This window comes from Aethalodelphis obliquidens, unplaced genomic scaffold (genome assembly GCF_003676395.1).
Source record: "Aethalodelphis obliquidens isolate GAN/ISIS:26980383/991018 unplaced genomic scaffold, ASM367639v1 scaffold55, whole genome shotgun sequence".
NCBI classification, from domain to species: domain Eukaryota; kingdom Metazoa; phylum Chordata; class Mammalia; order Artiodactyla; family Delphinidae; genus Aethalodelphis; species Aethalodelphis obliquidens.
Genome location: NW_020837999.1, coordinates 10,729,042 through 10,742,214, shown reverse-complemented (window position 1 = coordinate 10,742,214; position 13,173 = coordinate 10,729,042). Strand labels below are relative to the sequence as shown.

At 39.6% G+C, this 13,173-nt stretch overlaps 1 protein-coding gene across 1 annotated transcript in view; it reads right to left on the bottom strand.

Annotated features, from left to right (window-relative positions):
* Nucleotides 1–13,173, bottom strand: part of F5 (coagulation factor V) — an 85,448-nt gene that overhangs the window by 47,171 nt on the left and 25,104 nt on the right. The window contains 3 exon segments of the mRNA XM_027086377.1: nucleotides 586–807; nucleotides 3,449–3,592; nucleotides 5,074–5,286. Coding sequence (XP_026942178.1) covers nucleotides 586–807; nucleotides 3,449–3,592; nucleotides 5,074–5,286 — 579 coding nt within the window.

Here is a 13,173-nt window from a genome sequence, read left to right as displayed (position 1 = left end):
TACCTGATACCATATAACAACCTAGGCTGATTTTTTCCCCCACTAGAATTCACTGATGTTCTTTAAAGCTCACCCCTCAGCTGGTTAGATACTGTGTTTTTTCTATTCAACACACATCCATTGAGTTCCTCTTTGGGTCAGGCTCTGTGCTCATCTTGTTATGAAGGACAATTTTTTCATGTTAAAACTTTTACACTTTCTGTAACTTGGTGCTTCTATAAATTTACAGAAGTTTGACCAGTTCCAACACCTAGTTCTTTTCCTTTAGCTGCATATTAAATAGCCCAAGAAAAAATATCTCTATGTATGTTTTTGTTTCCTTCCTCCTTTCTCCTTTTAAGGAAGTAGAGACCTCTTCAGCTTTTGCATCACTTTAAAAAGTCTTTGTCAATTTCTCTACTTCCTCCATCCCCAACTAACGAGCTATAAGTCTAAGAGCAAAGTATCTATATTCTGTTCTCAAGGACTAAGGAATGTATGTTTGGAGTGTGGGTGGCTTGCAAGAGCAAAGGAAAATGAGGGATTTAGTGCCTAGGACGAAAGGATCCTACATTTTTAAGCAAGACTGTTGAAAGAATTTCTTGCCTTGAAAATGTTTCGGGATGAGCGAAGATATGATCCACTTTCCCTCTAGGCTCATGGTCATGTTTGCAGTTGTGGACGTAGCACTGACGAGAGTGATGGCTGAGATCTTATGGCGGCTCTGCTCCAGGACATGGCCGTTGAAATGAATGGAGAACAGTTCTGGCCCAGAGCTCATTCCAATCAGATGCCAACTGATGTGGTCATGGGCACAAACTGTTATATCTGAGGGAGAGAGAGAGAGAGAGAGATGGGGGCCAAAACAGTCAGTCAGCAGTCTGTGATAACAAATTCACTCACCAGATACGTATTGAGCACCTGCTTTGCATCAGGCATTGTGCAAGGTTCTGGGGGTACAGACACTCCCATTTTCATTCCTGCCCTAGAAAAGCAGACATCCAAGTGGTGGGCAAACAAGCAGTCACAACTCATTGCAATAAGTGGTATTATAGAGCCCAGAGAGGGGGGACATTAGTTTAGAAACACAGGGATTGCTAAGGCCACGGAGAGAAGAAAGTAGGTGACCAACCATCCTGGTTTACTGAGGACTGAGGGGTTTCCCAGGAGGCAGGATTTTCAGTGTTAGAACTGAGAAAGTCCTGGGCAGGCCTGAGTAGTTAGTCACTCTAGTACCAATCTGGACTCAGCTGGAGGGAGTTGCCAGAGCCTCCAACAGGGCTGAGTTTAAGGGCCTAAACCTCTAATCCTAAAAGGGCTTGATCCTAACAGGAAGAAGATGTGAAGATGCTTTAAGGATTTTATACTGTTTCTTTGCCCACCGGTTGATTTTTTTAATGACAAGGCAGTGAATTACTGTGTGGGTTATAGGATCTCCTTAAAATGCAGTGGACAAATCCTCAGTATACTGGGTCACTGGGAGCGTTTCATGGATGGAGTAATGAGAACTGAGTACAAAAGCTGTCTGGCTCCTTCTTGCTCCCACAGTGACTCAGAAAATGCTGATTCGCTCTATGGGAGATTCCAACCTCTGGCTTCTATCCTTGGCTTGGGTTTTAAATTTCAGATCTATAATCACTCGATACTAGACCCTGGGGCCATGAATCAGTCCCTTACCCAAAGAGGGGCTAAGGGCTTGTCTTGTTCAGACCATTGTAACAAGACCAATTCCTAGTACCACAGGTGAGAACAAGAAGCTGGAAGGTAGGAGGCTTTGGTGGAAGAATTTGTCTGCCTCCAATCAATGCATATATTGGGTTGAGCATTTCAACCCAAACGCCAGGGTATTAGCGTTTATCATATTTATTCAATTTATACTGCCCCATAAGGCAGTTTTACAAGCATTAACTTTTCTCAGTTTCTACTACCAGCTACTTTCGACCCCAGCTACTCTGTCTTTTTCAACTATAAATTCATAAATTCTATGCCCTGATAGAGTTATTAATTTTTATTTTTTCATATGGGTTATTTTGGCTTCTCCTTCTCTATATTTAGAGGGATGATTTACTTTGCCAGGACACAGATACAATTTCTCTTTTGACCACTCCCCTCTAAGGCCCATAGTAGATAACATGCTATGTTATCTGTAAAAAACTTCTTAAACACCCTCTGCACCAGGATAGATGATTAACCCATTTTTTTACGAAAGCACGTTGAGACAACTAACTGCTAAAAGCCACACTAAGGTAGAGAAGTGAGCAAGGTGTGAACTCAGATGTGCTAACTCAGTTAACTAAGTTTTTAAACTCTGAATCAAAACCCAGGGTCACGCTTCCCTGGTGGCGCAGTGGTTGAGAGTCCGCCTGCCGATTCAGGGGACACGGGTTCGTGCCCCGGTCCGGGAGGATCCCACATGCCGCGGGAGCGGCTGGGCCCGTGAGCCATGGCCGCTGAGCCTGCGCGTCCGGAGCCTGTTGCTCCGCAACGGGAGAGGCCACAACAGTGAGAGACCCGCGTAACGCAAAAAAAAAAAAGAAAAAAACAAAAAACAAAAAACCCAGGGTCATCTTAGTATATTTGTAATGACCTGGGTGGGAAGATAGAATCAAATGAAACGGAATACAATTTAAAAGCAATGTCCAGACCTCAACTCTTCACAAGTTTTATTTTTAGTAAGAGAAGCCATTTGTGATTTTCAGATATAGAAAGCAGCCTCTGAGAAACTTAGTGTTTTGAAGCATAGTTTATTTAATAAAGTAATATTTTCATTTTTCCCATTTTTCCCCCACAGGATCTTTGGTTCTAGGTCATTTCTATCAGAGAGAAGTAGAAGTGGTTTAGGTGGGGATCAGTTTTTTTTTCTCTCTTAACAATTGTTTTGATTTTGCTTTTTCACAAGAGTCTAAATGTAAATAAAAAGAGAAAAACATCCCATATGCCACTGAATATTACTCATCTACCATGTTTTGAAATGCTAGTAGTATTTTTGTATGTTGGATATTTCTCCTAATCTCCTGTTCATCTTCACTGTAAGTGTCTTCATTGCATTCTTCCTGCTGACCCTTCCTGCTGAGGACTGGCCTTGAGCTCTGTTTTGTAGGGCTTCCTCTCTGGAAGAAAACATGGTCACCATGCAGCAGGGGCCACACAACTCACTGAAGGAGACTAAGCTGATATCCTGGATGTCTTCCTGGAGATGTAGGCCAAGGTGAAACCTGCTCAGAGCACTACGTGTAATAAGACTGCACACTCCTTCTCTTAGGTAGCTTCTAATTTGTCTGTTGTACTTGTTAGTTAAAAAAAGCAAAAAAAAAAAGATTAAATCTTGAGAACCACTGAATTAGATTACATTACCTTTCAGATTAGGAGTTAAAAAATAGTGAGTATGGTCAACTACCCTAGTGCCTTTAGGAAAACAATGGGATCAGTGCTTCAACTATTTTTGGATAGTACACAGCCCATGTGTTACCTGGCATTGTCCCATTCACATAGCCATTGACTGTGTACATTAGGGATGATGTCTGGTTCCAGCTTTTACTTTCATCAAACACAGCAAACATCAGTACATGTTGCTTGTCAAACATCTTCTGTATCCCATTCTCAGTTAGGGTGCCTGTGAAAAAGACATACTTTTAACAGCATCCCAGATAGAAGGCTCTCATTAGCTATTCCTAGATAACAGAGTTTAAGATAAGCAGCCAATCATAATGATGTCAACTGTAAAGTGTTCTTATAAAAATAGCATCTATCAAGTAATAATGATTGAAGGCTTATTAAAATCCTGGTGCCACCGTGTTTTTTTCTGGTACCTGATAGCCTTGAGGAATGGGGCTTTAAAAGTAAATTTGATCTGGCACAGAGAGAAAACATTTGGTGACTGTCAAGGCTTTAGTAAAAGTATCCATTTCTTCCAGTGTCAGTAAGTCAATGCAGGGACTTACCTGGTGGTGCAGTGATTAAGAATCCACCTGCTGATGCAGGGGACACGGGTTCGAGCCCTGGTCTGGGAAGATCCCACATGTCGTGGAGCAACGAAGCCCATGCACCACAACTACTGAGCCTGCACTCTAGAGCCTGCGCGCCACAATGAAGGGTAGCCCCCGCTCGCCGCCAACTAGAAAGAGTCTGTGCACAGCAACAAAGACCCAACACAGCCAAAAAGAAATAAAGAAATTTATATTAAAGAAAATAAGTTAATGCATAGGTACCATAGCTCATTTGGTAAACGCACCACACTCCAAGTTTAATATAGCCATCTTGCTAGTACATGTAATGGGATGCTAGAGAATTGGTTGAGAGGGTCAAGATTAATCCACTCTCATGAATAAAAAATGCACCTGATAGTAAAATGAAAGAAGAGACTTTTATAAGTTTAAAATTTTTTCGGTTTCATCACAGTATCTTCTATACCAGGCAATGAAAATATGTATTTGTATAGTGAATAAATGAATTAGGAATGTATGTAGGTATGGTATGCGTGTATGTATAGACAGATAGTGAATCCATCACATTATCTCCCACAGTGCAGTTTGTTGTGGTTGTTTGTTTTAATGAAAGATGGGATAAATTTGTTTGGGGTAAAATAAAAGTCCAAGCTTGCTCCTAAGAATCCCAGCCAATGAAATTTCTCATAACGTCAGTTGAGTGTGTTTGAAACCTACCACTCAAAGTGTTCAGCTTGTTTACAAGCAAGGAACCTGGAGTTTTGTGTATTTATAGACCAAATTACCAACCCAAACCTCAGATCTATTACTCAAAGTTCTTTCCAAGGACTCTCAGCAGAGTACGGACTGCTGTATACTTTCAAAAAGACTTGGCCTTGAGGTAAATGTTACGGATCATATGGGCATGGCAGCAGAACATACTCTCAGACAGAGATTTACTTGGGAGAGACTCCCAGGACCGAGACGAAGGAGGGGTTTAAGAAACAGAGGAAGATTGCAAATCCTCAAATATCAGTGTCAAATGATGATCTGATTTCTGCACCCTTCTCTGCTTGATTTACGAAAAGATACCAAGACACTCCCAAGCCTCATTCCATTATAGTATCTTTACCAATCCAACATCTTTGCTCTTTTGATTTTTTTTTTTTACCTTTCTTACAAATAAGCAGAGGTCCAATCAGTCCAGAGTTGAAGTCGTGTACCAGATTTTCATAGGAGTAATAGATATATGTGAGGCATGGAGGGTCATCGTGGGTGGGCCCACTGTCCTCACTGATATTCCACTCATAGGTATATTCTTGGCCCGGAGCTACAGAATCATCCATCCTCTCCACAGGGAATGTGTGGTCAGGGTAAGAAGCACCTGGAGACATAAAAGCTGTGAAAACATCTGGATAGTTTCTGAGAACAACTTTTTCATCACTCTCAAGTCTGGGGGAACATAAGTTCTCTATGAAGATATATATGCCTTTCTATAGAAAGCCTTCATTATTTGGAAAGATTCACATATATCCACTTCTATGTCTATGTAATTATAAAGGCTTTGATCCATGGTGATCTGAAGTGAACAAGAAATGTTACTAGTACATTATTTAAAGTTTAGCAAGTTAAGTTTCCAGAGTATCTAAATAATTATTATTTAAATATAATCAGATAAGTGAATCACCTTTGACCAGAAAATCATCTCAGAATATGAAGATGGGTTAAATCTTCTCTGTGATGTATGACAAGACATTTTTTTTAATTTTTAAATTTTTTATTGAAGTACAGTTGATTTACAGTGTTGTGTTAGTTTCTGATATACAGCAAAGTGATTCAATTATATAGCTATATCTGTATCTTCTTTTATATATTATTTTCCATGATCATTTATTACAGGATATTGAATATAGTTCCCTGTGCTATACAGTAGGAGCTTGTTGCTTATCTATTTTATATATAGCAGTTTGTATCTGCTAATCCCAAACACCTAATTTATCCCTCTTCTATCCCCTTTCCCCTTTGGTAACCATAAGTTTGCTTTCTATGTCTGTGAGTCAGTTTCTGTTTTGTAAATAAGTTCATTTGTATCATATTTCAAATTCCACATATAAGTGATATATGATATTTGTCTTTCTCTGTCTGACTTACTTCACTTAGTATGATAATCTCTAGGTCCATCCATGTTGCTGCAAATGGTATTATTTCATCCTTTTTATGTCTGAGTAGTATTCCATTGTATATATATACCACATCTTCTTTATCCATTCATCTGTCAATGGACATTTAGGTTGCTTCCATGTCTTGGCTATTGTAAATAGTGCTGGTATGAACATTGGGGTGTGTGTATCTTTTCAGATTAGAATTTTGTCCAGATATATGCCCAGGAGTGGGATTGCTGGATCATATGGCAACTCTATTTTTGCCTCTCACTGCTGTGGCCTCTCCTGCTGCGGAGCACAGGCTCCGGACACGCAGGCTCAGTGGCCATGGCTCACGGGCCCAGCCACTCCGCGGCATGTGGGATCTTCCCGGACCGGGGCACGAACCCATGTCCCCTGCATCGGCAGGTGGACTCCCAACCACTGCACCACCAGGGAAGCCCTATTTTTAGTTTTTTGAGGAACCTCCATTCTGTTTCCATAGGGGCTGCAACAATTTATGTTCCCACCAACAGTGTAGGAGGGTTCCCTTTTCTCCACACCCTCTCCAGCATTTGTTATTTGTAGGCTTTTAAATGATGTCATTCTGACTGGTGTGAGGTGATATCTCATTGTAGTTTTGATTTGCATTTCTCTAATAATTAGCAATGTTGAGCATCTTTTCATGTGCCTATTGACCATCTTGTATGTCTTCTTTGGAATAGAAGTGTCTATTCAGGTCTTCTGTCCATTTTTTGATTGGGTTGTTTGGTTTTTTTGTTCTTGTTGTTACCGTTATTGAGCTGTATGAGCTGTTTGCCCATTTTGGAGATTAAGTCCTTGTTGGCCACATCGTTTGCAAATATTTTCTCCCAGTCTGTAGGTAAGATATCTTATACTTAATCGCCTGTTAGCATGGGTTTAAGTGGTTATAAGAACACTCAGATCTGTTTATATATTGTTTTGCTCTGCATTTCATGTCTTCTTTCCAACTGATGCCACCCTTAGCCCTGTTTTATCAGTTTATCACATCTCCACCATCTGATTATCCCAACTCTTTCCCCAGAGTCTTAGAGTCTATCCTCTGTGCAGTCTAATTGTCCTTGTATAAAATATATCTACCGTCTGAAGTTTACATGCCTTACTTTGGTCCTTTGGGTAAAGGCCCACTAGTAACACTTGCATGTGTATTCAACTTTCCCTACTGGTGGGAGATGGGGGAGGATATAGAAATGGTCTTCCTTATTGAAGAAGGGGAACTGTGATGCTGAAGAGTAAAAGCAGTGCAGAGGGTTGGGTGGGGCTTTCAACAACAAAGAGAAGATGTGGCGAGAGATGGAGCAAGTGAGGTCAGGAAGGGCAGAGTTAGTTGTCATAGATAGCAAGAGGGAAGGGCAGTTTCTTCTGAGGCATTCCTCATTTAATCAGGTGAAAGTTTCACATCGCTGGTGCCAGAATTTCTCTTTAGGATACAGTTATCTTTGTTTAGTACAACAGTCAATAAATTTCTTGAGGTGGAAGGTAAGACCATCAGACTGTAGATGTGGGTAGAAAATAAGGATCAGAAAAAAGGGCTAAAATGTTTTACATAATGGAGTAAAGGGCCAGGGGAAACTACTCTTACTGAAGTGACTGTAGTTTTTGAAAACAAATGGTTAGTTTCTTTTCTTCCCTTCCCTCCTCCCTGTTCCTTTTCTTCTCCTCTTTATTCCTCCCCACTTCTTTCTCTCACTCCATCCCCCTTCCTTTCATCATCTTTATTAAGGTATAAATTACAAACAATACAATTCACCAATTTTAAGCACAATATTTGCTGAATTTTGACAAATAAGTACAGTTCTATAGCTACCATCACTATCGAGGTACAGAAGATTTCCATCACTCCAAAAAGTTTCCATGTGCCATTTGTAGCCATACCTTCCCCTATTCTCTGGACACATGCAACCGCTGATTTACTTTCTGTCACTATGCTTTACTTTCCTATATTGTCATATAAATGGAATGACACATCCATTGTGTTTGATTATAGTTAGTATGGTATACCTTCAATCCTTTTTTTTTTTTTTTTTTTTTTTTGCGGTACGTGGGCCTCTCACTGTTGTGGCCTCTCCCATTGCGGAGCACAGGCTCCGGACGCGCAGGCTCAACGGCCATGGCTCACGGGCCCAGCCGCTCCGCAGCACATGGGATCTTCCTGGACCGGGGCACGAACCCGCGTCCCCTGCATTGGCAGGTGGACTCTCAACCACCACGCCACCAGTGAAGCCCCAATCCTTTACTTTTTATCTTTGTCTTTAAAGTGGATTTCTTGAGTTCACCTTAAGGTTGGGTGTTGCTTTTTATTCAATCTTAAAATCTCTTAGTTGTCATGTTCTTCCCATTTGCTTTTAATATAATTATTAATATGGTTGGGTTTAAATCTACCATTCTGCTATTATTTTCTATTTGTCCATCTGGCTTTTATCCATTATTTTCTTTTCTTTCCTACTTTCTTTTGGATTAATTGAGTATTTTTTATGTTTCCTTTTATCTCCACTATTGGTTTATTAGCTTTGCTTTGTTTTATTGGCGATGCCCTTCAGCTTACAAAATACAACTTTAACTTATCATAGTCTACCTTCAAATAATCTTATACCATTTTACTTATAAGAAACTTGCAGTAGTATATTTCCATCTTCCCCCTCCCAGCCTTTGTGCCATGGTTGTCATCCATTTCACTTCTACATATATAATATACCCCATAATAAACTGTCATTATTTTTTGCTTTCCAGTTTAGATAATCAGCTATCTTTTTCAGAAATTAAAAATGAAGAGAAATTACTCCATACTTACCCATTTCTGGAATTTTTATCCCTTCTTGTGGCCCCAAATATCTCTCTGATATAATCTTTTTCTGCCTAAAGTACTTCTTTTAACATTTTTTTTTCCTGGTCTGCTAATGAGAAATTGTTCCTGCTTTGTATGTCTAAAACAGTCTTTATTTTGCCTTCATTTTAAAAGGATATTTTTCCTTGGTGTAGAATGTCAAGTGGACAGATTGTCCCCATCCCCCCACACCCAGTACTTTAAAGATGTCCCTCACTATCTTCTGGCTCGCATTGTTTCTAATGATATCTGCTATCATTCTATTTTTTTTCCTCTGTGACTTTATTTTAAAATTAATTAATTAATTAAATTTATTTTTTGGCTGCATTGGGTCTTCATTGCTGCACGTAGGCTTTCTCTAGTTGTGATGATCAGGGGCGACTCTTCATTGCAGTGCACGGGCTTCTCGTTGCAGTGGTGCCTCTTGTTGCGGAGCGTGGGCTCCAGTAGTTGTGGCTCATGGGCTGTAGAGCGCAGGCTCAGTAGTTGTGGCACACGGGCTTAGCTGCTCCCTCCACGGCATGTGGGATCTTCCCGGACCAGGGCTCGAACCCATGTCCCCTGCATTGGCAGGCAGATTCTTAACAACTGAGCCACCAGGGAAGCCCCCTCTCTATGACTTGTTTCCTCTGACTGTCTTTTAACATTTTCTCTTCATCACTGGTTTTCAGCAATTTGATTATGATGTGCCTTGGTGTGCTTTTATTCACGTTTCTTCTTCTTGGTTTTGTCAAGCCTCCTAACTTTGTAGGTTTATAGTTTTCATCACAGTTTGAAAGTTTTCAGCCACTATTTCTTTGAATATTTTTTTTCTGTCCCTTCCTTTTCTAGGATTCTAATTACAGTTTACCCTTGAACAACATGGTTTAAACTGTGCAGGTACACTTATACGTGTTTTGTTTTCAACAAATACGTACTACACCATCCATGGTTGGTTGAATCTGCAGATGCAGAACCACAAATATAGAGGACAGACTAAAGTTACATATGGATTTTCGACTGTGTGGAGGGTTGGTGCTCCAATCCCCACATTGTTTAAGGGTTAACTGTACACATATGTCAGATCACTTGATATTGTCCCATAGTTCACTGAAGCTCTGTTCATTTTGTTCAGTCATTTTATTTGCATGTTTTATTTTGGATAGTTTCTATCATTATGTATTAATGTTCTCCAATATTTCTTCTCCAGTGTCTAATGTGCTGTTAATCTCATCCAGTGTACTTACCATTTCAGCTACTGTATTTATCTATAGAGGTTCCATTTATGTTTTTTTTTTTAACATTCCATCTCTCTCCTCATCATGCTCATACTCTTCTCTACCTTCTAGAACATATGGAGAATATGTATAAGGGCTATCTTAATGTCTTTGCTTGCTAGTACTATCATTTCTTTTTTTTAATTTAAATTTTATTTTAATGTAGTTGATTCACAATGTTGTGTTAGTTTCAGGTGTGCAGCAGAGTGATTCAGTTATACATATACATATACTCATTCTTTTTTAGATTCTTTTCTCATACAGGTTATCCCAGAATATTGAGTAGAATTCCCTGTGCTATACAGTAGGTCCTTGTTGGTAATCTATCTTATATATAGTAGTGTGTGTATGTTCTTTTTCTGGATCTGTTTTTATTGATTGATTTTTTTCTTGATTATGGGTAATGATTCTCCTGATTTTTTGAACACATTAATTTTTATTAACATTGTGAGTTTTACATGTTGGTTTTGGGATTTTGTTGCATTCTTGTAACAAGTATTGGATTTTATGCTGACACATAGTTCAGACACTTGGAATCAATTTTATACATTCAAGTCTTATTTTTAAAGCTTTGTCATCTCCTGAGCGGCCTATAGGCTAGACTAATTTTGTCCAACTTCTGTTCCTTCTGGTGATTCTACCCAGTACCCATTTATTAGGAGGTCTTTCCACTTTTGATGGTGGGAACATACACTATTCCTGACCCTGTGTGTGGTCTAGGGATTGTTCTGTCTGTTTCTTTTTGGTGGTATTTACCTTACCATTAATACTTTCCTCACATACATGTGCATATTAGTACTTAGTTGAAGACTTGACAGGACCTCTCACTGAATTCACAAGAGCTCTTTCTCTGTAGCTGTACCATTCTCTCTAGGACTCTGCCCTGCAAATCACAGGTTCCAGATACTATGGGCTACCCAGAATCTAAACTCTATTTCTTCAACTCAAAGAGACTGCTGGGCTCTGCTTGGATTCACCCTCATTGTGCTGTGCCCTGGAAACTCTCTCCAGGCAGAGGGCTCACCTCATTTGTTGTTATTCCCTCATGGATCATTCTCTTGCATTGTCTATTGTTCAATGTCTGAAAACTGTTTCATGTTATTTTGTCTGCCTGTCTAATTGTTAAGCAAAAGGGTAAATATGGTCCCTCATGTCCAAAAGCCAGACTCTGAGATGCTGAATTTCTATAAGAAATAGTTTATGCTGTAGTAGTGTCAGCTACCCTTGTCTAATTGCACATCATCAGGAAAATCTATTCCACTCAGAAACACTCATGTGAATTTGCATGGCATCAGCATACATTTGGGCTCTCCAGATGGGAGTGGGAAACGAGGAATATGCATCCATCAGCAATGGGGCATTTAGGCTGCAGCAACATGCATTGCTGTACCACATGAGGTTCTGAGTATGGAAGTCATAAGATAGAAGATTTGAATATGTACATCTAGATTCACTGACATGTTCTCCATAGGACACCATTCTGTGTATGGAAGAGAATACAACCAAACTTGAAGTAATATTGTAGTCATGATTTCATTTGCTTTAGAGATAGGAAACAAAGATGGACTTTAATACCCTCAGAAGCTGCCAATTTTTGTAGATGATTAAGCTTCGAGCATAGGGGAAAAAAAGACTAGTTATGGATGGACCATAAAGTCTTTACTGAAGACAGGAGACTGAATCAGGTTACTATTAGGTCAACACAAATCCAACTGTGTCAATTCATTCCATCAAACTTTTGTCTCACCCACAGGATAAAGACTAAGTTTGTTACTATGGCAGCTGAAGTTATTCATGAGTTTGCCCAATCTACCTATCCAGTATCATCTCCATTTGTATCTCTATGTCATGCATATTTTGTACTCCACAGCAATTTACTATGTCTAAAATATATTCCAAGTTTGCACTCTTCTCTGTATCTCTATAGGCATCACTCTAGGACAAGCCTAGACTCCAGAATTAGTCTGTTAACTGGTCACTGGGATTCTGGCATAAGAGGACCCTCATAATCTATTTCCCAGCCTGTAGACAGAATGATCCCTTAAAACCCCATATCTTACTTTGCCATTTTCCTGCTTAAAATCCTGACAATGGCCTCTTATTTCTCAAAATCCTTAACATTGACCACAGGTCCATTTATGACCTACCCCTACTTCTCTCTCCATTCTCAACGTGTGTGACTTTTCCCCTTGTTTACTATGTATCATTCACACTTGGGTCTCCTTTTAGTTTCCCAGAAGTGCCAAGTTACATCCTAGCTCAGGGTCTTTGTAGATATTATCCCCTCTGCCTAGAGTGTTCTTCCTCCTTTTCTTCCTTTGGATAAATGTGTGCTCATCCTTCAGATGTCAGGTGTAAGCTTACTTCTTCCCTCATCTATGATTGTGCTGGGTTTTTTTTTCTTTTACAGCACTCACCACAATTTATAATTAAGTATTGATATATGTGAGATTATATGATTAATTTTATTTCTTCCTACTAGATAATAATTATTTGTACCATGCACATTTCTGTCACTAGAATATGAGTGACTCAAAGACAGGTGCTGGATTGTATTTGTCTTAGTATCTCTGGTGCCTTTCACAGTACCTAGCATGGAGAAGGTGCTCAATGAATGTTTATTGAACTCTTAAGATTTAAGGTCCTATGGTCTAGAAGCAAGGTCATAAAGTCTAAACTTATGTGTATGTTTGTTAGAATTGCATGGCATTAAAACATATTAAATGCCAACATTAACAATATGGAGATATTATATAAGAATCAGGTTGCTGGTTTCTCTTAAAGAATAACAACAACAACAAATAAAAACCTGGAGATCTGGTGACACTGGATCAAATTCCTGCAGAGAATTTGGTTGGATCTGAGTTTTGGCTGCCCCCTTCAGATAGGACACTAACTATCTGATCACCAGTCCCTACTGGACTAAGTTTTTCATTGAATTACCCTCCTGGCTTCTGTAGGCATCTAAGTTTGTGACCTTGTGCTAGTGAAAAGCTTAACACGGGACT